This window comes from Musca domestica, unplaced genomic scaffold, assembly GCF_030504385.1.
Source record: "Musca domestica strain aabys unplaced genomic scaffold, Musca_domestica.polishedcontigs.V.1.1 21, whole genome shotgun sequence".
Classification (NCBI taxonomy): domain Eukaryota; kingdom Metazoa; phylum Arthropoda; class Insecta; order Diptera; family Muscidae; genus Musca; species Musca domestica.
The window spans coordinates 6,503,372-6,528,079 of NW_026712258.1; the positions used below are offsets into that span (position 1 = coordinate 6,503,372).

At 34.6% G+C, this 24,708-nt stretch overlaps 1 protein-coding gene and 2 long non-coding RNA genes across 6 annotated transcripts in view; 1 reads left to right on the top strand and 2 right to left on the bottom strand.

Moving 5' to 3' along the window:
- Positions 1-203: 203 nt before the first annotated feature.
- Positions 204-1,400, bottom strand: LOC109612095 (uncharacterized). The gene is made up of 2 exons (XR_002194322.2): positions 822-1,400; positions 204-591 (listed from the first exon to the last, which is right to left on the bottom strand). It is a non-coding gene; the product is annotated as an uncharacterized LOC109612095 (long non-coding RNA).
- Positions 1,401-6,025: 4,625 nt separating this feature from the next.
- On the bottom strand, positions 6,026-19,949 carry LOC101889953 (uncharacterized). 4 transcript variants are annotated; one of them, XR_009342226.1, is made up of 8 exons: positions 19,520-19,949; positions 19,357-19,413; positions 19,162-19,299; positions 15,462-15,581; positions 13,501-13,570; positions 12,907-13,019; positions 10,183-12,377; positions 6,026-6,413 (listed from the first exon to the last, which is right to left on the bottom strand). It is a non-coding gene; the product is annotated as an uncharacterized LOC101889953 (long non-coding RNA). The 4 variants fall into 4 exon arrangements; XR_009342224.1 differs by having other exon boundaries at positions 19,357-19,387; positions 19,520-19,948; XR_009342223.1 differs by lacking the exon at positions 19,520-19,949 and having other exon boundaries at positions 19,357-19,513.
- A 1,073-nt stretch (positions 19,950-21,022) lies between these two features.
- Positions 21,023-24,708, top strand: part of LOC101890117 (rabankyrin-5) — a 55,396-nt gene continuing 51,710 nt past the window's right edge. Inside the window, exons 1-2 of the mRNA XM_059122838.1 lie at positions 21,023-21,240; positions 21,341-22,083. Of these exons, the coding sequence (XP_058978821.1) occupies positions 21,237-21,240; positions 21,341-22,083 (747 nt within the window). The 5' untranslated portion in view covers positions 21,023-21,236. The remainder of the gene's footprint in view (positions 21,241-21,340; positions 22,084-24,708) is intronic.

Here is a 24,708-nt window from a genome sequence, read left to right on the forward strand (position 1 = left end):
TGTTATTTAAAACATATTTTTTCATCTTGTCTAAATTCTGTGTTTGTTTGCTTTGCAATTGAAGTTCTACAACTATTATCAGTGGATGAACTCAAAGTAATGATATATTGTCTGGTGGTCTTAAGACCGTTCGATTCAGTCATTCCATACAGGAAGTACGTTTGCGTTAAAAAAATCTTAACAGAAACTAATTTCAAAACAACTTTTTATTATTTTGTATTTATTTTTATTCAATTTTTTTCCAACGATGCATTAGGTTAAGGAAGGTCATGACGAGTACAACCCATCATATTATTTGTCCTACAGTGTTATAGGTTTACACGAGGTAGTAGCAAAACGTATGATGATTTAAAAAATATAGTATCAGCTTAGTACTTGTTGTAGTGATTCAATTCTACATACATATACAGATATAAGCATAACGTATCTAAGGTTGATGTATCTATTACAGTGGGATTGAGGGATACTGCCGTTGGTAGAGCATATCCAGTCACAAAAAAGGTTGTAGTAGTATCTACGTATCAATTGTTAGCATCAACATCATTGAAAACCATTTTGAGGGCTTTAAAACCGCCTCGACTTTTAATCCTCCTGAAAAAAATTAAATAGAAAATAAATAACTGAATTTACAATCAATTTCCTAAACTTTATAGTAATACTTTGTGTGAAAACTTGTTAAATAGTCTAAAGAGGAAATTTGATGGTGTTTGAGTGGTATGAGCTGTGAAACTCGTGCAAGAGCAAAGAATCGGCCTACAACTTTTGATTCGAATCGGTCGATCATAATCGAAAATAAGAAGAAAAAGGACAACAGTACTGACCCCGACATGGCCGAAGCTAATCCCAGTGGAGATAGGATAATTCGGGACCTTTCCCAGACCATAAATGTGAGTTCACCGGTGTCTAATTCCATAGGGCCCGTTTTCCTTCAAGGTGGATCGGGATAGTCGCGTCAAATTCAGGATGCATCAGGATTCTCATTCCGGGATAATGTCTTAGGACATCGTCTAATAGAAAACGAAATACAAAATCTTCAGAAGGAAATGAGTTAAATAAAGAAATCTTTAATAGAATTAAACACCGGGAAAACAAATGAGTCTGAATCAACACTGAACTCTCGGGAAATCGACAGCCAGGTTCTGCTAGGGCTATGAATATCCTTCCACCGATGACTTCCTCTATCTCAAGGATGCTTCCAATTCCGAATCAGAGTAACCCCACCGTGTTTCATATAAATAAAACAAACCCAAATCTGACTGAGCCAAGGACAACCCAGCCAATGGCAAATATGCCTTGTCATAATGGGACGCATGTCGCTAAAGGCCCTGTAGGCAACATGTCTCCAGTAGGAACATTTGACCCTAGGTACGGATTTGGGATAAAAAAAATTAGGATTGCAATTTGATGATAGTTCCTCGGGATTGGGTGTTGAAGAATTTGTGTATTGATTGGAGTATTTTCAATTGCACTATAACATACCATGGTCTGAGATAATCCGAGATTTCCCATTGCTACTCACTGGTAGAGCGGAATCTTGGTATTGGCTTTTCCAAAAGACCAATCGATTTCATGACTGTGAAGGATTGAAATATAGTCTATTGAGCCAATATCAATCCTCAAAATCGAACTTTGGAATCATAACCGAACTAGCACAACGAAAGCAACAACACAATGAGTCAATTAATACCTATTTTCATATCATGGGTCAGATTCGGGCAAAGCTTGTACAGCCAATATCAGGGAATGTGCAGATACAGTCCGGTCCCTCTTCTTTTATAAATGCGGTAATCCTGGCACTACGACTACGAAATGCAATTAACCCATTAATGTTAAGGAATCTTAAATTCATAAATTATGAAAAAAAAAAAATAAAGAGAAGAGAAAGGAAATGAATTTAATTGTAGATTCAGTCAAAAACATAGATCATGTGGATCATATATTATATGCAGAGGTCGAAATTAATTAATGAGCTAAAGATAGATAACATACCAAAAGAGATACTCGAAGACGAAGCGAACAAAATGAATTCCCATGAACTATCCACCAAACAACAACAACTCGACGATCTCATCAAGAACTTTGCGACGTTTGAAGAAAAGGGTCTCGGTAAAACACACCTGGACATACGATCCAATTGATTGAGGGAGCACAACCCGCCAAAGATCGTCACTATCCGTTATCCCCTGCCGTCCAGGCAATTATGTATGAAGAGATAGATAAGATGCAGCGGCTGAATATTATTGAAGAGAGCAACAGCTCGTGGAGCAATCGCACCACTGTGGTTAGAAAGGTTTTGCCCGGACGCTAGAAAATTAACAAAACAGAGATGGTATGGAAGGCCCGTATACCAATTCAGGGTTATGCCATTCGACCTCTGTAACGCAGCGCAGCGATTATGCAGGCTAATGGATAAGGTTATTCCTCAACAACTAAAACAACATGTTTTCATTTATCTAGGTGATCTGTTGGTGATCTCCAGTTACATCAACGAGCACTTGCGTCTTCTCAATGAAGTGGCAATATGCCTAAAGAGGGCAAACCTCACTATAGGAATAAAAAATCGCAATTTTACTTCAAAGAAATTGAGTACTTAGGGTTCATCGTAGGACAAGGCCAACTGAAGACCGATTTTTCACGACATTTTTATATCCAGCGCGATGCATCAAAGCATGGTATAGGGATTGTTCTTTACCAATTGGATGACAATCAAGGAGAGCATCCCATTGCGTTTTACTCCAAAAAGTTGAATTCTTGTCAACGAAATTATACGGTCACGGAGAAAGAATGTTTAGCAGCAGTAATGGCCATAAAAAGATTCAGACCTTATGTCGAAATGATGCCGTTTACGGTTATCACTGATCACGCATCTCTAAAATGGCTTATGTCGTTGAAACATTTAAGTGGGCGCTTGTCTCGTTGGTCACCTTTATTACAGTCTTACGATTTTGATATTAAGCACAGAAATGGATCATGTGGAATATTTCGATTTTGAATCGGAGAATTTAAGAGTGATGAGTACAGGGACTTGATAAAAGCCATTACTGCCAATTCAGAAAAATTACCTGATCTCAAGGTAGAAAACGAAATAGTTTTTAAAAGACATCTCTCTAACCAGGAAGTAGATGGCGGGGGTGGACAATATGGCTTTCAAGTGGGATCACACAAAAGGTGATAGAAAAAAATCATGACGCAACTACTTTATGTCACGGAGGGGTACAAAAGACTCTTGAAGGGATCAAAAGATTATTATATTGGCCAAATATGACCACACAAATAAGGCAAAATATGCGCTTTATGTATTTCTACACTAAAGGTAAGGTCACATTGGGCAAATATTTGACGAAAAATGTGAAATATTTCTTTGTCACAATCTGACCACCAAATATTATTTGACGGTAAATACAAAAACAGCTGATTTTGGGAAAACAAAATTATTTGCTGGAAAACAAACATTTGACCAATGTGTCCATAATGTGAACATATATGATCAATTATTTTCCTATTTTTTGGTCAAACATTTATTTGACGGTGCAAATGTTTTGTAAGGATAAACAAGGGAAAATATCAGTTTAAAACATTGGGCAACATTTTGCTTTAAGAACAGGAGCATTTGTAGCATGATGTTTAATGAATAGAAAAACAAAGGAATACAATAAGTGGCTTTGTTTATTTGATATTTTTGAATTAACTGAATTTGAATGTTTAGTAAAAATGTTTATATTTGGTCTGTTCCAGAACTGCGAGAATGTAAGTGTTTTTACTACGATAACCGATTTTCCCTTTATTATATCGAAGAAAATTGCGAAACTAGTAGATTCTTGCAGGTTCTCGAACAGGATATAGGTGGATGCATCAACGCTTGAAACAATGATATGTCAAAAATTTTGAAATGTTTTTATAAAAATAAGTAGATTTATTTTCCTATACGGCGAAAAATCGGAGGTTGCAATGATATATATTTTTCAACAATTTTTACAAATTTAAATAATATTTTATTCATTATTTTCAATTCCAAAATTGTTTTGACAGTTCATTGTCCCAGCAGCTATGTCGATGTGACTACCTGTATTCTTCTACCATGATACAAACAAAAATGCAAAAAAAAATTGTTCTGACAAGGAATTTATTTCACAACAGCTGGTCTTTTGCTTCCCTTCTCCAAATATATTATACCCGAAACTATATTTTCTTTATGTCTCTCTTTCACTCTCTCTGTCTATTTTTCTCGGCCAAATAAACTTATGTTTCCTCACAGTTTGATCAAACAATTTAATGGGAAAATATATTTTACGAATGTGAACATGTGTCAAACATGTTTTCCCATAGCACTGTTTGACGCTGTTTGGTGACTGCTTGAACAAACAAAATCTGTCAAATATTTGACTGTAATGTGAACATCGAATCAACTCTGTATGAATTTCACATTAGTTCAGTCAAATATGGGAAAAAAAATTTCGATCAAATATTTGCCCAGTGTGACCGTACCTTAAGAAATGTTGGTCAACTTCGAAGAATCTAAGAAAGTTCAACTCTGTGCTGGAATCCTTTAGTGTCAAATAGACTTTTATATATGCAACAGTTGATTTTGTTAATGTTTATTTTTTTAACAAAATTCTTATATTGGGGAAAATCCGCGAAACAAGAATGGAATTTTGGGGTTATTCCAAGATTGAATCTAATAGAGCAATACAGTTTTATGCCAAAATTTTACAATGTGTTGCCCATGGCTCAATAAGAAAGGTTGCACAACTTCAAGAAAACTGGAAAAATGTATCTCTGTAATATAGACTTATTATGACAAATAGACTTTTTAAACATGAACAATTGGTTTTGTTAATCAATAATTTTTTCACAAAAATATTATATTGCGGAAAACCACAAAACTTTAAGGGAATATTGGGATTTCTCAACAAAATTGAATCCAAGATAGTAGGACAAGATTGTTTTATTCCACATTAATACAATTTGTTACGTGCTAGCATTAAAAATATGCATTTTTTATTGTCCCTAAATTTGAAATAATTTCAAATTATTTTTCTTTTTAATCAAAACATGTTGCAAGGCCATGTCCGGCCCTGTAAACAAAAAAATGCGTGGAAAGGCCTTAAGCTGAGACCAAAACGGAGGACAACAGCGGCATCTAGGAGGAAGGACATCAACCACATTTATCCCATGCTTGTCGCTATTTTTAAAAAAGGTAGGAAATAAATTTTCCCAACATTTATTTGAGATAAAAAAAACTGACCGACCGCCATCTATGGGTCAGTACCTGTTATCTCTCTAGTCTCCACTCATTCCAACTTCAACACCAACATATTAACTTGACCGAGACAAAAAGTCAATTAAAACAGGCGAATTTGCCACATTTGCGCTCGTCAAAATATTATAAAAACGACGAAAATATATATAAATTCTAGAGCCCAAGAATTATACCAAGATCCTTACAATAACGCTGTGATTGCTTTGGAATGTTGATAACGGAATGAGAAACAACATAAGTCTATTCCAAAACATCACCTGAGACCACATCAAATTGAAACTGATTTTCACGGTTTATATTATATTAATTTTGCATGACATTACTATATATTAATTTTACATGATTTTATTATTTATTAATTTTGCTTGATTTTGATAAATAGTTATTAATATTTATATTTAACAACATTGTATTTGTTCTTTTAGTTATAAATATATATTTATTGACTTTTTTATGATTGTATAATATTCTCCACAGCAATTTCAAAACTAATTTTAATTGATTCGCCCATAACAGCCTTCCAGAAAAGATCTCTTTTTACGACGACATTAGAGTGGGAAGTGTTATTTAAAACATATTTTTTTCATCTTGTCTAAATTCTGTGTTTGTTTGCTTTGCAATTGAAGTTCTACAACTATTATCAGTGGATGAACTCAAAGTAATGATATATTGTCTGGTGGTCTTAAGACCGTTCGATTCAGTCATTCCATACAGGAAGTACGTTTGCGTTAAAAAAATCTTAACAGAAACTAATTTCAAAACAACTTTTTATTATTTTGTATTTATTTTTATTCAATTTTTTTCCAACGATGCATTAGGTTAAGGAAGGTCATGACGAGTACAACCCATCATATTATTTGTCCTACAGTGTTATAGGTTTACACGAGGTAGTAGCAAAACGTATGATGATTTAAAAAATATAGTATCAGCTTAGTACTTGTTGTAGTGATTCAATTCTACATACATATACAGATATAAGCATAACGTATCTAAGGTTGATGTATCTATTACAGTGGGATTGAGGGATACTGCCGTTGGTAGAGCATATCCAGTCACAAAAAAGGTTGTAGTAGTATCTACGTATCAATTGTTAGCATCAACATCATTGAAAACCATTTTGAGGGCTTTAAAACCGCCTCGACTTTTAATCCTCCTGAAAAAAATTAAATAGAAAATAAATAACTGAATTTACAATCAATTTCCTAAACTTTATAGTAATACTTTGTGTGAAAACTTGTTAAATAGTCTAAAGAGGAAATTTGATGGTGTTTGAGTGGTATGAGCTGTGAAACTCGTGCAAGAGCAAAGAATCGGCCTACAACTTTTGATTCGAATCGGTCGATCATAATCGAAAATAAGAAGAAAAAGGACAACAGTACTGACCCCGACATGGCCGAAGCTAATCCCAGTGGAGATAGGATAATTCGGGACCTTTCCCAGACCATAAATGTGAGTTCACCGGTGTCTAATTCCATAGGGCCCGTTTTCCTTCAAGGTGGATCGGGATAGTCGCGTCAAATTCAGGATGCATCAGGATTCTCATTCCGGGATAATGTCTTAGGACATCGTCTAATAGAAAACGAAATACAAAATCTTCAGAAGGAAATGAGTTAAATAAAGAAATCTTTAATAGAATTAAACACCGGGAAAACAAATGAGTCTGAATCAACACTGAACTCTCGGGAAATCGACAGCCAGGTTCTGCTAGGGCTATGAATATCCTTCCACCGATGACTTCCTCTATCTCAAGGATGCTTCCAATTCCGAATCAGAGTAACCCCACCGTGTTTCATATAAATAAAACAAACCCAAATCTGACTGAGCCAAGGACAACCCAGCCAATGGCAAATATGCCTTGTCATAATGGGACGCATGTCGCTAAAGGCCCTGTAGGCAACATGTCTCCAGTAGGAACATTTGACCCTAGGTACGGATTTGGGATAAAAAAAATTAGGATTGCAATTTGATGGTAGTTCCTCGGGATTGGGTGTTGAAGAATTTGTGTATTGATTGGAGTATTTTCAATTGCACTATAACATACCATGGTCTGAGATAATCCGAGATTTCCCATTGCTACTCACTGGTAGAGCGGAATCTTGGTATTGGCTTTTCCAAAAGACCAATCGATTTCATGACTGTGAAGGATTGAAATATAGTCTATTGAGCCAATATCAATCCTCAAAATCGAACTTTGGAATCATAACCGAACTAGCACAACGAAAGCAACAACACAATGAGTCAATTAATACCTATTTTCATATCATGGGTCAGATTCGGGCAAAGCTTGTACAGCCAATATCAGGGAATGTGCAGATACAGTCCGGTCCCTCTTCTTTTATAAATGCGGTAATCCTGGCACTACGACTACGAAATGCAATTAACCCATTAATGTTAAGGAATCTTAAATTCATAAATTATGAAAAAAAAAATAAAGAGAAGAGAAAGGAAATGAATTTAATTGTAGATTCAGTCAAAAACATAGATCATGTGGATCATATATTATATGCAGAGGTCGAAATTAATTAATGAGCTAAAGATAGATAACATACCAAAAGAGATACTCGAAGACGAAGCGAACAAAATGAATTCCCATGAACTATCCACCAAACAACAACAACTCGACGATCTCATCAAGAACTTTGCGACGTTTGAAGAAAAGGGTCTCGGTAAAACACATCTGGACATACGATCCAATTGATTGAGGGAGCACAACCCGCCAAAGATCGTCACTATCCGTTATCCCCTGCCGTCCAGGCAATTATGTATGAAGAGATAGATAAGATGCAGCGGCTGAATATTATTGAAGAGAGCAACAGCTCGTGGAGCAATCGCACCACTGTGGTTAGAAAGGTTTTGCCCGGACGCTAGAAAATTAACAAAACAGAGATGGTATGGAAGGCCCGTATACCAATTCAGGGTTATGCCATAGATAGATAAGATGCAGCGGCTGAATATTATTGAAGAGAGCAACAGCTCGTGGAGCAATCGCACCACTGTGGTTAGAAAGGTTTTGCCCGGACGCTAGAAAATTAACAAAACAGAGATGGTATGGAAGGCCCGTATACCAATTCAGGGTTATGCCATTCGACCTCTGTAACGCAGCGCAGCGATTATGCAGGCTAATGGATAAGGTTATTCCTCAACAACTAAAACAACATGTTTTCATTTATCTAGGTGATCTGTTGGTGATCTCCAGTTACATCAACGAGCACTTGCGTCTTCTCAATGAAGTGGCAATATGCCTAAAGAGGGCAAACCTCACTATAGGAATAAAAAATCGCAATTTTACTTCAAAGAAATTGAGTACTTAGGGTTCATCGTAGGACAAGGCCAACTGAAGACCGATTTTTCACGACATTTTTATATCCAGCGCGATGCATCAAAGCATGGTATAGGGATTGTTCTTTACCAATTGGGTGACAATCAAGGAGAGCATCCCATTGCGTTTTACTCCAAAAAGTTGAATTCTTGTCAACGAAATTATACGGTCACGGAGAAAGAATGTTTAGCAGCAGTAATGGCCATAAAAAGATTCAGACCTTATGTCGAAATGATGCCGTTTACGGTTATCACTGATCACGCATCTCTAAAATGGCTTATGTCGTTGAAACATTTAAGTGGGCGCTTGTCTCGTTGGTCACTTTTATTACAGTCTTACGATTTTGATATTAAGCACAGAAATGGATCATGTGGAATATTTCGATTTTGAATCGGAGAATTTAAGAGTGATGAGTACAAGGACTTGATAAAAACCATTACTGCCAATTCAGAAAAATTACCTGATCTCAAGGTAGAAAACGAAATAGTTTTTAAAAGACATCTCTCTAACCAGGAAGTAGATGGCGGGGGTGGACAATATGGCTTTCAAGTGGGATCACACAAAAGGTGATAGAAAAAAACCATGACGCAACTACTTTATGTCACGGAGGGGTACAAAAGACTCTTGAAGGGATCAAAAGATTATTATATTGGCCAAATATGACCACACAAATAAGGCAAAATGTTCGTAATTGTCAAAAATTTCAGGAATCAAAGTCCTGTAATCGAAATTCAATGCCTCAAATTGGAAAGGAAGTTATAACGGAAAGACCGTTTCAAAAGTTGTTCATCGACTTTTTAGGGAAATACCCTAGGTCCAAATTGGGAAACACATATATATAGTAGTGGATCATTTCTCAAAATTCACCTTTCTAAAGCCAATGAAAGACGTCACTACGGCCAAAGTAATTAAGTTCCTTGTGGATGAAGTTTTTCATAAATTCGGAGTGCCTGAAGTCATCCACAGTCATAACGGGCTCAATTTACATCGAAAGCTACAAGATTACGCACATAAAAATCGCGTTCTATTCCCCACAGTCAAACGCATACGAACGCGTTATCGAATGTGCGCTACGTAACTCGGTGCACTCTGCAACTGGAACCACACCATTCTTTGCCCTTTTCGGATTCCACATGTATTTGAGAGGAACCAATTATGAGCTTGTCCGAAAACTCATGTCGATGACGGATCATGAGGTTAAAGAGTTGCAGAGGCCCGAGAAACTCGAGCTTCTGCGCAACAAAATAAAAGAAAACTTACACAAAGAGTATTTAACCAGTTCCGAGAAGTATAACAAGAGGACAAGAGTGGTATAAATTAGACCAGGGCAAGAAGGGTATCGCCTAAAAATCGTGCAGTCTGACTTCTCAAAGAATTTAAACGCTAAATATTGCAAAAAGTTTATTAGATGTCGGATTGTGAAACCCTTAGGCGAGAACATGTATGAACTAGAAAATTTAAAAGGTATTCTCGTAATCGTAAATGCAATATAAAGAACGATAAAATTAGGATTAAGCATTCATGTTGGCGATGTCCTAACAGTATTTAAACCTTAAAGTTGTAGTGCAATATAACGATTTCCTGACTGTGATATACGAGGTACCTGAATCTTTTATGAACGTAATTGTCCGACTTTATTTTTACACTCTCCACTAATTATGGGCTATACCCAATTTAAATATTTGGGAGGTATTTTAAAATAAGGATTTACAGTTTGAGATACCACAGTAGATCCATCCTTGCCCAGAAGCCCTAAGCTGGTTCGTCCATACACCTGAAACGATACACACATTTCACAAATGTAATTGAATTACGTCGAAAAATGGCATATTTATACTTCCCTAAAGTTATGGTCCGGCTTTATCTCAGGCTGTGAGAGTTTCCCACGTTGGCTGCAGAAACTACCAAGGTCGAGGACCACGCAGCGTTGGGGTTTTGTTGCGGGGACCGTCTAAAGACCAAATCCGGCCCTGTACACAAAAACAAATTTTGCGTGGAAAGGTCTCAAGTTGAGACCTTTTTCTCCCGTGGCGGTCTCAATATCCACGCAAAATTTTTTCATAACTCCCACATATATGGGGGGATTTTATCATTAGACAATGTTTGTGTTTTTTGGGGCACTTCAGGAGGGTAACTATAGGATGGTGGTATGGTTAGCCATGCCCATTGCTAATTATTGTGCTTTGGGTGGCAAAGGTTATCCCAGTCCCTTGCCACCGATGTGTGTCTTGTCTTTTGTTAATGGAAGACACTATTGTCATGCCTAGGTATGCTCAGCCAGGACTTTTGGTGGAGATAACCGGACTTCCACATGTGAAAAAATGAAGCGGTCCCCAATCCCCAATCAGTGGATGTAGTTGCGACCCGGAAGGACGGGAAGCAAGTCCATGAAGATTTATTTTTAGAAAAGGTTGGAATTAAATTTTCCCAACATTTATTTGAGATAAAAAAAAAAACTGACCGACCGCCATCTATGGGTCAGTACCTGTTGTCTCTCTGATATCCACTCATTCCAACTTCAGCACCAACACATTAATTTGCCCGAGATACAAAGTCAATTAAAACAGGCGAATTCGCCGCATTTGCGCACGTCAAAATATTCTAAAATGAATATTTTTAAATATATATAAATTCTGGAGCCCAAGAATAACACCAAGTTCCTTAAAATAACGCTGTGATTGCTTTGGAATGTTGTTAACGGAATGAGAAACAACATAAGTCTAATTCCAAGGCTAAATCAAAACATCACATCAACTGAGACCACATCAAATTGAAACGGATTTTCACGGTTTTTTTAAATTTTTAATTTGCATGATTTATCCATATATTAATTTTGCTATATATTAATTACTATATATTAATTTTACATGTTTTTTTTATTTATTAATTTTGCCTGATTTAACTATTTATTAATATTTATATTTAACGACATTTTATTTGTTCATTTATTTATAAGTATATATTTATTGATTTTTTATGATTGCATGATTTTCTCCACAGCAATTTCAAAGCTAATTTTAATTGATTCGCCCTTAACAGACTTCCAGAAAAGATCTCTTTTTACGAGGACAATAGAGTGGGAAGTGTTATTTAAAACAGATTTTTTTCATCTTGTCTAAATTCTGTATTTGTTTGCTTTGCAACTATTATCAGTGGATGAACTCAATCATCAAAAAAGTAAAGAGATATTGTCTGTTGGTCTTAAGACCGTTCGATTTAGTCATTCCTAACAGGAAGTGCGTTTGCGTTAAAAAATCTTTACAGAAACTAAATTTAAAACAACTTTTTATTATTTTGTGTTTCTTCTTATTTAAAATTTTTTGGTTTTTTTTTGTTTTTTGTATAAAATTTTTAAGAAAATTTATAAATACCTTTGACGATATTGAAGATTTTTGTTAGAATTAGGAGTTTTTTTTTAATAAACATGATGTGACTTATATAGTATAGTATAAAATGTTAAACAAAATATGGAGGATTAAAAGGATGAGGTAAGTGATGGATGTGGGCGGTTCATAGGGGTCACTGGGAGTATGATAGAAATGCAGTGATCATAGTAATGTGTTCGAACTTAAAGCCATCGGGTTTAGGTTTCATTGATGTTGTTGCACTTTTATTTTAGCTTCATTTTGATTTTGGTTTCCTAGTTTTTATGTTGCGTGTCAGGGGCTGATGGTATCCGGGTTGGGAGTACACCCTAGAGAATAAGGCTGGGTTGGCCGGAGTCCGAATGGGAAACATCCCCAAGCCGCCTCCTTGGCGCACGTAACAAACAATGCACAAAATGTGTATATGGGGCACCTAAAGGAAAAATATATTTAGGGGGTAGCTTTGTTCTACATTCTGTAATTGTGCCATGGTATTACCCAAATACGTCAAGGCCATATCTTAAATTCATGCAATCATATGATTACAATTTTGTCAAATATTATTCATTTGACAACATTTTGGCAATTTGTATTTATAAATCCATTGTATATACACAAACCAGAGATGGGAACCTGTTTCTATATTGTAAAATGTGACAAGGTAAATTACAGAAAATGCAGAAATGGGTATTTTTGAAATGACGTTATCTTCTTAATTTTACCATGGATTCTTTCAAATATAAGAAAAAATGTATTTAGGTAGTAACTTTTTTCTACATTATGTAATTGTGCCATGGTCTTACCCAAATACATCAAGTCCATATCTTAGAATCTACCATGGTAAAATAAAATCAAGGTAAGGCTATGATACCATAATAAATCGTTTAATTTTCAATGCTGAACATTTTCAACTTTGAAATTTTTATACGCCCGACTTATTTGGGTAACACTCATATAAATACATGTTTTCAAATTATGCGGTAAAAATCGTCGACTCAGGGCGTCGAATTTTAGGTTCCACTGTTAGGTATCGCTGTAACCATGGTAAAAGAATACAGGTAGTCGGATCACACACCTACAAAACCAAATGAAAATCAGATTTTATTGGTGCGCTATAGAAAAAACATACTTCGTTTGCCAAAATCGACCATTTGAGAAAAGTCGGCATATAACAACAATACAAAATTAAGTTTTATTGACGGGTATATACGGCTGCGTGTGATGGATAAAAATCAAAGATGTAATTTTAAGCTATAGTGTTGTCTAATGTCGTTTGTAACAAGTGTTGTGTCCCTTCAATTTAAGATGCCATCAGATTGCAAGCCATTGCGAGGCCTTCCAACAGTTTACGCGGAAGGTCGCCTTATTTAAACCGGCTATATGTCATAAAAAATTTGTGCCGACATCTAAAATTCCTATTATTGCCAGCAGATTGATGCGACAGTGTCCGTTGTGCCAGAAAAGGGCCATATAATTTCCGCCGACATAAGTTCCCACAAGCTAATTAAGTATCTGGCCAAGCAGGCAACGAAGATAAAAAATTTTTAAATAGTTACCTCAGGTTATTCGGAACCGGCACCGAAGCGCTTTATCAACGGGTGTGAGGTGACCGCTAACCAATTTGACCTGAAATAAATTAACAAAGAAAATTAAATAATTATTCAATTGATTCGACGTAAAATTTAAGTATTATTATTGTGAGGAAAATTATTACCACGAAACTTGTTCGACGTGAGTGAAGGAACGCCCTCCACGTTCAACTAGGTTTAGACGAAACGTTTTTTTTAGACAGGTTAAATAAATGTCTAACACTACCTAATCGAGCTCCATTAGGCAGAATATCTTAGATGAGTAAAAATAGCCCGAGTTGGGCGAATACCTAGTGTGAAAATTGTTGTCGTCCAGAATATTGACTCACATTCCTCGTGTTGTTTGGTGTTAATAATCCGTTAAGAAACCATGATAAAGGTAATGTTAATAAATGTATATGTTTGAATGTTAAAATTCTTTCTAACTTGAACTTAAATTCTTTCTAACTTCTTGTGGAAAAAGGGGCCCTTGAAACCAATGAGAATGGGTGCAAAGGATCAAGGTTGGGTGGGCAGAGTGGAGGAGTCATAACCACCAAGCTCTTTTTGCCATGAGTGCGTGTCGTGTTTGTGATCGTGTTGTTTTATTTGTGTTTTTCCCCTTTACATTTTGATTGTTAGTACCCTAGGCCTAAAGGTGGAAGGGTGGAGAACCCCCTGAGAGTTGCATTCCTGAGCTAGATGGAACCCCACCTTAAGCACCACTGCAGGCGGTACATAACAAAATTTGAAAGGAATTTTATTTTAATTCGTTAAAGATGTTAAAAAATGCATATCTTAAAAACATCGGATTGTCGTCGTATAAAAAAACATTCTTCAAATTTTTGCATATCAATGTTCCCAAGCGTTGGTGCATCTACCCATGGCTAAATAAGAAAGGTTGCTCAACTTCAAAGAAACTAGAAAAATGCAACTCTGTGCAGGAGTCTTATAGTGTCAAATAATATTTAAAATATGCAACCGTAGGCTTTGTTTCATAGTCGCTCATCAACTTCTGTTGACTGTAGAATTTTTCGCGACATTTAAAAAACAACAACAAATCCCAAAAACGAACAAACAATTTTCGCAAAAATAAACACAAACATACGTGCCTTTTTTGAATTTTTTCATTTCTGAAGAGGATTTGGATATCCTCCGCCTTTGCGGAAACAAAACAAAAGGAAAGCTAGTAGAATTGCAAATGAAACAAAAGTATTAAAAATCAATAATGGAATGCCGGTTAATACTCCAAACACCAATACAAACGCACTAGTAAAAACACAGATGAATACAATTACACCGTATTATCCTGGCCCTTTCTTTGTATTAGTTTCTTCAGAAACCCCTATTAGTACAAGAAAGAAAAATTGCGTTCTACACCTCTATGCCAAATTTCAGAAAATAAACATCACAGATTAGCCTGCAAAAATATTGGTTACAACACCTTAACGTTTACCTTTAATAACGCAATCTCAGCAAACCTTTTTAGCCCAAAATGCAAATTTAAAACAAATAGGTCTCAATCAAAGACTTCATTCCGGAAGGGTTCGTGCAACGTTTCTACACCATCAAAAACGTACTACCGCTATTACGATAAAACAACAAGTTGAAGCCAACAACGATATGGACGTAGTCTCAGTTTATCGGTTCTCAAGAAAACCAAAAAAAATATTTTTGAATACACTGAAACCATTAAACATATACGATGGCGTACCCACTGAAATAGTTATATGTGGAACAAAAATAATACCAGAACTGTATGTGCCTCCTTTACGCCTCTGTTTGAATTGTGGACGTCAAGGACACATTGCCATTTATTGCAGGTTAACAAAAATGCCTAAATTGCAATAAAATGATAATTTTAGACATATGCAGCTCGCCGCGTTGTATTCTTTGTAACAGTATTGGCCACTTTGCAACGGACTCAAAACTATGTCAAAAATACTCACCTCTCTCAATAGTACAGAAGGTTTAAACGTGTTAGAAAGCTTCCAGCAATATCTACTCCCATTTGCAGCAAGAAAACCATTTATAGAATCCAAAACACAATGCTCATAAAAATACATAACCTGTAAATTAACATTTTTATACAAAACATGAATCTACTACAATATAATGTACAAAGTTTAACAAAAAACAAACATTAAAATAGATATATGATTACTTAGTGAAATATTTAATTAATTAATTAAAATTAATAAAAGTAAAAATTTATCACCTTTCAAGTGATAAGTATGTTGGCGTAGTCATACTCTTTAAAAGAAACATTAATTTCCAAAAGATCTCATTTGAACCCCCTCTTAACATACTCATATGTCAAACTAACAATTTAACTTTAGTTTCAGTTCATTAATACCTCTAGTTAATATCAACCAAACACTCATATGTGGTGACTTTAATGCGAGACTTCTGCCCATGGTAATATATTTGTTTCACAACGTGGGAATACTATAAATGAAATTTTGATGCTACAAAATTTCGATGTTTAAGTGATGGTAGCCATACCTTTAAAAAAAGCTGTTATTGACTTAAGAGGATTCGGTTTGGACCTATCCTTTACAAATTCTAATTTACCCATACAATGGAAAAAAAATTCTGTGATTTGTGTGTTCACGGATAAGTGAACATGTTTTTATAATAAAAAAGAATAGCGGGGCTACCTAGTGCAGATGAGAGGGATTTGTTAAACAGGGATCTTAATACAGTCCACATTAAATAAAAAAAGAAAATGCGGTGAGCAGACCTTCGAGTTAGAAATAAATAATATAGAATTTTCAATTGCTGCATGTGTTATGGTGGAGTTAGATTAGGGGATGTAATATTTACTCAGACTGATAAGCAAGTGCAGAATGTTTGCTTGCCACATGTGAGATAGCTATGCGTGTTTATGACCTCCCCCTAAGGTTTATGGTGCATAGGCATGTGTACAGTTGGTATCTATCTCTCTCTCTCTCTGTCATTTACACTCAATGATAATTTAGATAAAGTCATGTTATCATAAGTAGTTCTTAAGAAATATTTTTAATAAATAAATTTAATGTCTTACAAACGCTCAAACGGCAAACAATTTGCGTCTTTTAATTATTGATCCCGGTTTACATTGGTCCTTCGAGCCGGATCGGTAGAGGATAGTGGAGAAAAAAATCTCCGCATACATGTTGAAGAATTTTAATGTCGAGGAAGTCCTGTCAGCTAGGCTAAATTTGGAAAAATTACCGAGCTAAAACTACAGCAGGAATTGATCTCATACAGAGGAAATTTACAAGTCAAATAAAAGGATGCGGAGTCAAAAAGAGACTTCAGCACAGAAGACTGTGGGGGCGGTGTACACCGAGTCATATTTGAAGACAAAAGGGGTGAGGCATATACCCAGGAGGAAGAATCGGTAAAATGACCGCCAATGATGAAAACAAAGGAAGAGGTTGCCACTCTTCTTGAGTACATTAAAGACGGAAGAAGCCATAGAAGGCGTATTTGACTTCGCCAAAGAAAAACTTATGGACGCGGCAAGAGACGTGATATGCTATCCAGGCGTTCATAGGCGGTTTTTAGAGATGCTTCTAAAGAAGTCCAAACTAGCCGCTGCTACCAGAGCAAGTCAACTGAATGCGACAGCGAGGCTGTATTCGGAAGATGTTAAGGTCATCCTTACAGTCACGCAGGCTCTTAATGTGGAGACCAAAGAGAAAGTCCTTGGCTTGAAGAAACAAATGGTTTATGGTGTATAGGCATGTGTACAGTTGTTATCTATCTCTCCTTTTCTGTCATTTACACTTAATGATAATTTAGGTCAGCTATGGGCAGCCTCGAACGAAAAAGTATAAGTAAACCAACACGAACTCGCAATGAGAATAAGAATCAGTCGTCGATGAGACACCGACGAATGAAGACGCGTTTCGCTCTACGCATTGCTACCGTTGATGCACTTAGCGAAACAATTGTTTCATTTACATTTTTCATTTCAGCTTAACTACATGCCAGAATGCTACAATCATATTTTATGGTTAAAAATGCTTTTGGCAATATTCAATGCATTTTATGTGGCAAAACATTTATGCATAAAAGTTATGACGAATTGAGACGTATTTTAACAATTTTCATACAGTGAATTGTTTATTTACATATAATTTTTTATTTACGTTTTTTGGTTGAATTGAAATTAAATTTATATATTTGTATTTATACAAAACATTTCCCCCTATAATATGCTAGTACACTGTAAAAATAATATCATTATGCATTAGTTGGCGCTAACAACTCATGAATGCTAACTGAAATTTCTTTGAGTATACGTTCTCTCTCTCTCGCACCAATACACATTCATTTTTAGTTTTGAGCATCCCTGATTTAGGTTAAGTCATATTATCATAAGTAGTTCTTAAGAAATATTTTGATAAATATATTTAGTGTCTTACAAACGCTCAAATGGTAAAGACTTTGTGTCTTTTAATTATTGTTTACAGGTGGAAGCCACCAGCTTCCCATATTACTAAAATGTAAGAACATCAAAAGCAAAGGGAAAACATTTTTGGCAAAAACAACTGTTTCATAACTTAGGGAAACTATCTTTAAAACCAAATTTTAATGAAATTCAATCCAAAATTACGACTTATACCTTTAAGAAAAACAAAACTCCAAAAATTTGGTAGAATGCTTATGTTAGGAGGCAATACCAACTTCAATTAGCCGCACAAAAAACGTATGATATACACAATAATGATACTAATGCAAGAAATTATTTGAAATGTAGTAAAGTATGATAAGGAACAAGCACTTGAGGCTCCGCTGCCGGCTTTAATGGTATTACTTACGATATAATTCAGATTCAGCAAAGGTAACCCTATTTGAAGCAATGAATCAGTTAGGGAAAAAATGCGAAATCCGAGACGACGGGAGAAAAAGTAAAATAGTCCCAATATCAAAGAAAGGAAAATATCTGGAAATGTTCAGCAATTTCAGTTCCCTTTAAATTATTAATCTTACAATAAAAGAATGCAAAAATCTGTTGATGATAACAATATACTGCCACACATGCATATATAAAACATATGTCTTTTTCCATGTGCATCAAAAAAATACTACACACTATTAATTATCATAAAAGCAAACGTGAAAAGATTATCATTCTATCAGTAAATGTTGAAAAGGCTTATAATTGTGTCAACATAGAAATTATTCAAAAAATTCTGCATGAAATCAATTCCGCCTTATCAAATTTCTTAGTCGTCGAATACTGGCAATGAGAAATGATTCTATAGACATCTACAATCGACCTCCCTTAGACAGTTGTTTAAGTCCTATGCTCTTTAACATTTGCATTCTCGGCTTATATGGAATTTTCATCCTCAACACATTTATTTCAATTTGCGGACGAATTTATTTTATTATCTGCACACAAAGATTTTGAATCAGCAAATCAAAGTCTTCAACAAAAAGCTACAGAAATTCATAATTTACTCTCTGCTAAATCTAAAATATAATACATACGACCGACATTACCGATGACCACAACGTTTTCTTTAAAATACCAAAAACCATTCTAACAGAAAGAAAGAATGAGTGCCAAATTCTATAATACAATTCTGTTCAAAACCATCTGGCTAACGACATTCTGCGAAAAGTGAAGAATAGTGATATATCTCTACTCACCTTTATTTGGACCCATTCCCCATAGGCATTCCCGCTAAGGAACGGGCTAAATGTTTTGCAAAGCACGCCGCTCATGTCGGTGCCATCATACATACAGAACTTTCCGTTAAGGATGGTTTCTTTTTAATCTACCAGCACCTAAGGAGAAAATGGAATGAGCATTATAAAAATTTAACAACTACAAAAGGCACCTACTTTTCACAGTTTTCCGGTACAAACCTGACTCCTGGAAACATAAAACTAAGCAATAGACTTTTCAACAGGAACACCGAACACCGACAACAACCAGATTTTTATATGTCCAAACACAACAATGAGAGGAAAAATTACAAGATATATACAATATTCTTAGACTTACTTCTTAAAACTTTGTCCAGCGATCATTTTAATGAATTGTGTAAATTCTTTAATAAAAACAACATCCAGCTGTAACTTTTAAAATTACTACAAATAAGTGACATAAAGTAACAAGCAAAGAATACATAAACGGTAACCAGTAACCAAAAACACTAAGTATTGGTACATGAATACTTTGGGTATCGTACAAACCATGGTAAAAGAATATAGGTAGACGCATCGACACAGCTGCTGGGACAATGAACTGTCAAACCAATTTTGGGAATGAAAATGTTGAATGAAAAATTATTTAAATTTGCAAAAATTTTTGAAAAACGCGAATTATAATAGCCTCCTTTTGACTTAGAATAAGAAAACATATAAAAATCTACTTATATTTTAAAAAAACATTTCAATTTTTTTGACATATCAATGCTCCTAAGCGTTGATGCATCTACCTGTATTCTTCTGCCATGGTACAAACATAGCTCATCATAAAAGAAAAAAAATGTGTTTGGGGTAGCTTTGTTCTACTTTGTTCTGTAATTGCGCCATGCATCTATCCATGGTACAATGATATTAAGGTAGGGCAATGATACCATATGATTTCAATTTTTTTATTTTCTTGGCTTAATATGTCATCTTTATTTGTTTATGTATGTGTTTTCTTTTCAATAATAAAAAAATTGTTCAGAAAACATTCAAATTCGGATGTTTTCAAAATGTTTATTTCATCGTATGCATCGACAAAATCTAGAGTTTTTGTAGTGAAATAATCCTTAAGAGATATATAGAACCTGGTTTTGAAAAGAAGTGTTGACCTTTCATTCAGTTTTCGCGGTTTTCAATTATTTATTCAAAATAAATGCAACAAGTTGTTTGATTTTGTTATTGTTTTGATACTATTTCTGACATTACAAGCCAAACAGGTAGACCTCTATACTTTCAATTTTTTCAAAGTTGACCTACCTTCTCTTCATTGTACCATGCATGGTAGGTCAACTTTGAAAAAATTGCAAGTATAGAGGTCTACCTGTTTGGATTGTAATGTCAGAATTACTATCAAAACAATAAAAAAGCAAACAACTTGTTGAATTGATTTTGAATAAATAATTTAAAACCGCGAAAACAGAATGAATGGTCAAAATTTCTTTTCAATATCATGTTCTATATATCTCTTATGGTTTATTTCGCTACAAAAACTGTAGATTTTGTCGATGCATTCGTTGCAATAAGCATTTTGAAAACACCCGAATTTGAATATTTTCTGAACAATTTTTTATTATTGAAAAGAAGACACATACATAAGCAAATGAAGTTGACATATTAAGCCAGAAAAATAAAAAAATTTAAATCATATGGTAGTTCTGCCCTACCTTGAATTCATTGTACTATGGTACAATGCATCTATCTATAATCTACCATGGCTGCAACTTTTGTTTTGAAACGTAGTTTACCAACAGCTGTTTTCACAGTGGAAGTAGGTTTTTAGAACCCTTTATGCAGATTTTTACATTCTAAAAGGCTATCTGTACTTGTCGGGTTTTTGTTTTGATTATAAATTTTATCAGGCATTTTTGCTTGGTCGATTTTTTTTTCTCCCTACTTCTCATTTTTAAATGAGCTCCAGTTGTGTTTTCGTGTATTTTGCGTGATTAAAAAAGGAAATTATTTTCAAATTTCAATTGATTTTCATCTAAATTTGTTCATTTGTAGTTGGAAAAAGCTTCGGCAGCACAATGAGTATGAAATTTAAATTTTTCTGACATTTGTGTGAATTTTCTAAAATATACCAAAAATATGGGCGTTGCATTATTCAATACAAATTTCTCATTTCGAATAGGTGGATCACCGGATGTTGCTACGTTACAAAAACTAGAGAAACATTTAGCGCTGCTTAAACAAGAATACACCAAACTACAAAAAGGATATGCGGACTTAGAAAGGAAATACAGTAAAGCGGTTGCCTCATCCGACTCAGAATCGGTTGGCGAATTTAGTAGCTTTGTTTCTCGGCTGGTGTTAACAGTTGCTTCCTTGTATGGGCGAACGGTATACTCGGACTTAACTATTAAAATGAATACAAAAGTTATGCCTGCCCATAAGTTCGTTCTTCATGCAAGGTCCGAAGAATGGCGGGAAGATGTCTTATCCGACGTCAACCAATTAGATTGGAGTGATATGGATGAGGAAATATCAATAGCGCTATTACGATGGATTTATACGGATGTTGTAGATCTACAACATGACCGTCTATCATTAGGTCTTCTGAAAGCATCCCACCGCTTTCGTCTTCCTGGTTTATTGGGATTGTGCGAAAGAGCCTTGGTGGCATCAGTGGGTGTTCGTTCCTGTGTACGATTCTATTGTGTAGCAGAAGAGGTTGGTGCAGCCAGTCTTCTTGATTACTGTTCTGGACTAATTTCTACACATTGGGAAGATTTAACTCCTCAAGACTTTGAGCATATGTCTGGACCTTTACTTTTTAAAATGTTAAAGAGCAAAACAAAATATCCCCTGCATGCTGCTATACGTCTATTGCGAGAAGATGTTGTATTCCTATGCCTTGTAGAAAATGATGGCAAGGTAAGGTAACATAATGGATTCTAATCTAAAGAAAATAAAAAAGTGGCTCCTCGATTAGTAAAATTTAAGTTATGTAGGATACCATTTATAAAAGTTTAAAATTTTAACATGTAGCCACTCTTGGAAATATTTTCACATTTATTAGAGATGGGACTCCCACTAGAGTGAATCGTTATGGTTTGTGTTTATACCCTTCAAAACACTGTGAAGCATGGTATTATGTCTTTGTCGCTTTGTTCGTAACATGCAAAAGGAATATATACCCATAATTTCGTTAGATCTCCACAGTAGAATTATATTCTCAGTCGATTTATTTCTGCTTGTCCGTCTCCTTTATTGTGCATCAAAAAACATAAGGCCGAATTCAACCTAGAAGTAAGTCTGTCAAATCAGACTTACTTCCAGGTTGAACTGAAAGTCGTAATATTTCCCCATATCAATATTATTTCGTAAAATGCGGAATATAAACTATATATCTCCACAGTAGAATTATATTCTCAGTCGATTTATTTCTGTTAGTCCGTCTCGTTTATTGTGCATCAAAAACATAAGGCCGAATTCAACCTAGAAGTAAGTCTGTCAAATCAGACTTATTATTATTTAATATTTTCAGACAAATAATTTCACCAAGTTTTTCAAAATATCTTGGACACAACCCATTAAACTCTGTTCCAGAACCTGCAATAATCTACTAGTTTTGGAATTTTTTTTCGATATCATAAATAAAAAGGTAGATTATCGTAGTAAACATTTTTACACTATTGCAGATCTGAAACAGAGCATTAGTTTTACTAATAAACCGTCCCTAAAATAGAAATGAGTAAATAAATGCGGTTATATATTATATGATATTCACCGATTGTTGTATGCTAATCATACTTGGTCTTTTCCAGAACCTACAAGAATCTATTAGTTTTGCAATTTTTCTCCATATCTTAAGGGGAAAATCGGTTATTGTAGTAAAAACTTTTACATTCTACCAGTTCTGGAAAAAAACAACTGTTTAACGAGCTGAGTCGACCTAGCCCGGTCACTTCCCGGCAAAGAAGCATAGGGTAAGTGTACCAGTAGTCGGCACTTTTAGAATTTCCAATGTTTCAATCTTTCAACATTCTGAGTGAAATCTTTCAATTGCAGAAAAAAAATGTTCAGATTCCAAATTTTGTTTAGTTTTCGAAATAATAAACAACAATTGAATTTGTTTTTATTAAATTGGCAAAATTTGCTATTTTACTAAAATAGTAGTTTTTTGCCAGTAGTCGGCACCATTTTCCAATGCTCGGCATGTCTATTTGCCAGTAGTCGGCATATAGTATTTCAGTAAAAAATATTATTTTGTATTTTTTTTTATTTCTAATAGTATAAAACAATGCTATATTACTAATTCACAGTTCAATTAATTAATTTCGTTTTTAAATAGTGTTTTATTTAATAATCATTCTAAACCAAATACAGGTAGAAAATCAAGAATAGTATGGTTACCTTCAGTAACGTATGGATTTTCAATTAAAATAAAAATGAGATTAAATAAAAAAGAAAAAAGGTTTTTTTTATATTTGGAATTTGTGAATTGATCTCTTACCTTTCTTTAAAAATGCCACCGTTATCTAAAACGTCAAATAGCTGATTTAAAAAACCTACTTAATTTAGAAAAGTTGGTCAAAAAGCACAAATAAAAACAACTGCCGACACAAAAATATTTTTTTATTTGTGTAGTTTTTGGATATTTTTTAATAGTTTTCTCAAGTTTTGGTGAAATGGGTCAAAAATTATATTTTTCTAGTAATCGGGTCCCCCTGCCGACTACTGGCAAATCTCTTTTTTTCTGTTCCTAATGTCGGCATTAAATAATGTAACAGAAAAATGCTTGATTTGTATATTTTTTAAGTTATAAAATGATCTTTAGACTGTTATTTACTTTAATAAAATATTTCTGATTCCAAAAGTTTTAAATTTAATTTACTTAAATCGATTATTTAGTTGACACCACCACTAATTTTTTCTTTACAAACAAGCACTATCGCATGCGTTGGAAGACACTCACTGACGAAAACCGTTATTCTCTCGTAATAAATGATCGGAGCTCATTGTTTTTTTTTTACAGAAAGAGAGCAGAGAACACTGTTGACGTTTGTTTGCATTTATTTCATTATTTGGTCAATTCTATTCTTAGTTATTTAAGTTTAAATTTCAAAACTGCCGACTACTGGGACATGCCGACCTTAGGCGCACTTACCCTATACAGGATTTGATCTTTACATTGAAGTTATTTTCGTTGATATTTAAAGTCAGATTAGGATATTAAAATCGGATATTTATACATTACTAGCTGAACCGGTCGCCATATATAATGTATACATTTGAAACTTTACACAGGCGTTTATATTATTCTTTGGTATATATTGGTTCTCTCATGTTAGTTGATACATTCTTCGACTCAGGTCTGCAAACCACTTGTCGGCTTGGGTTCAGTGTTATGTATTAATGCATACATATCCAGTTTTGCACACAAACTCCTTGTCAAAATATATATTTCATTATATGATTTTTACTGTATGTTATAAGAAACTAATACAAAATAATAAAGCGCTTTTAACGTTTCGACACAAATTCCTAATTTTGTTG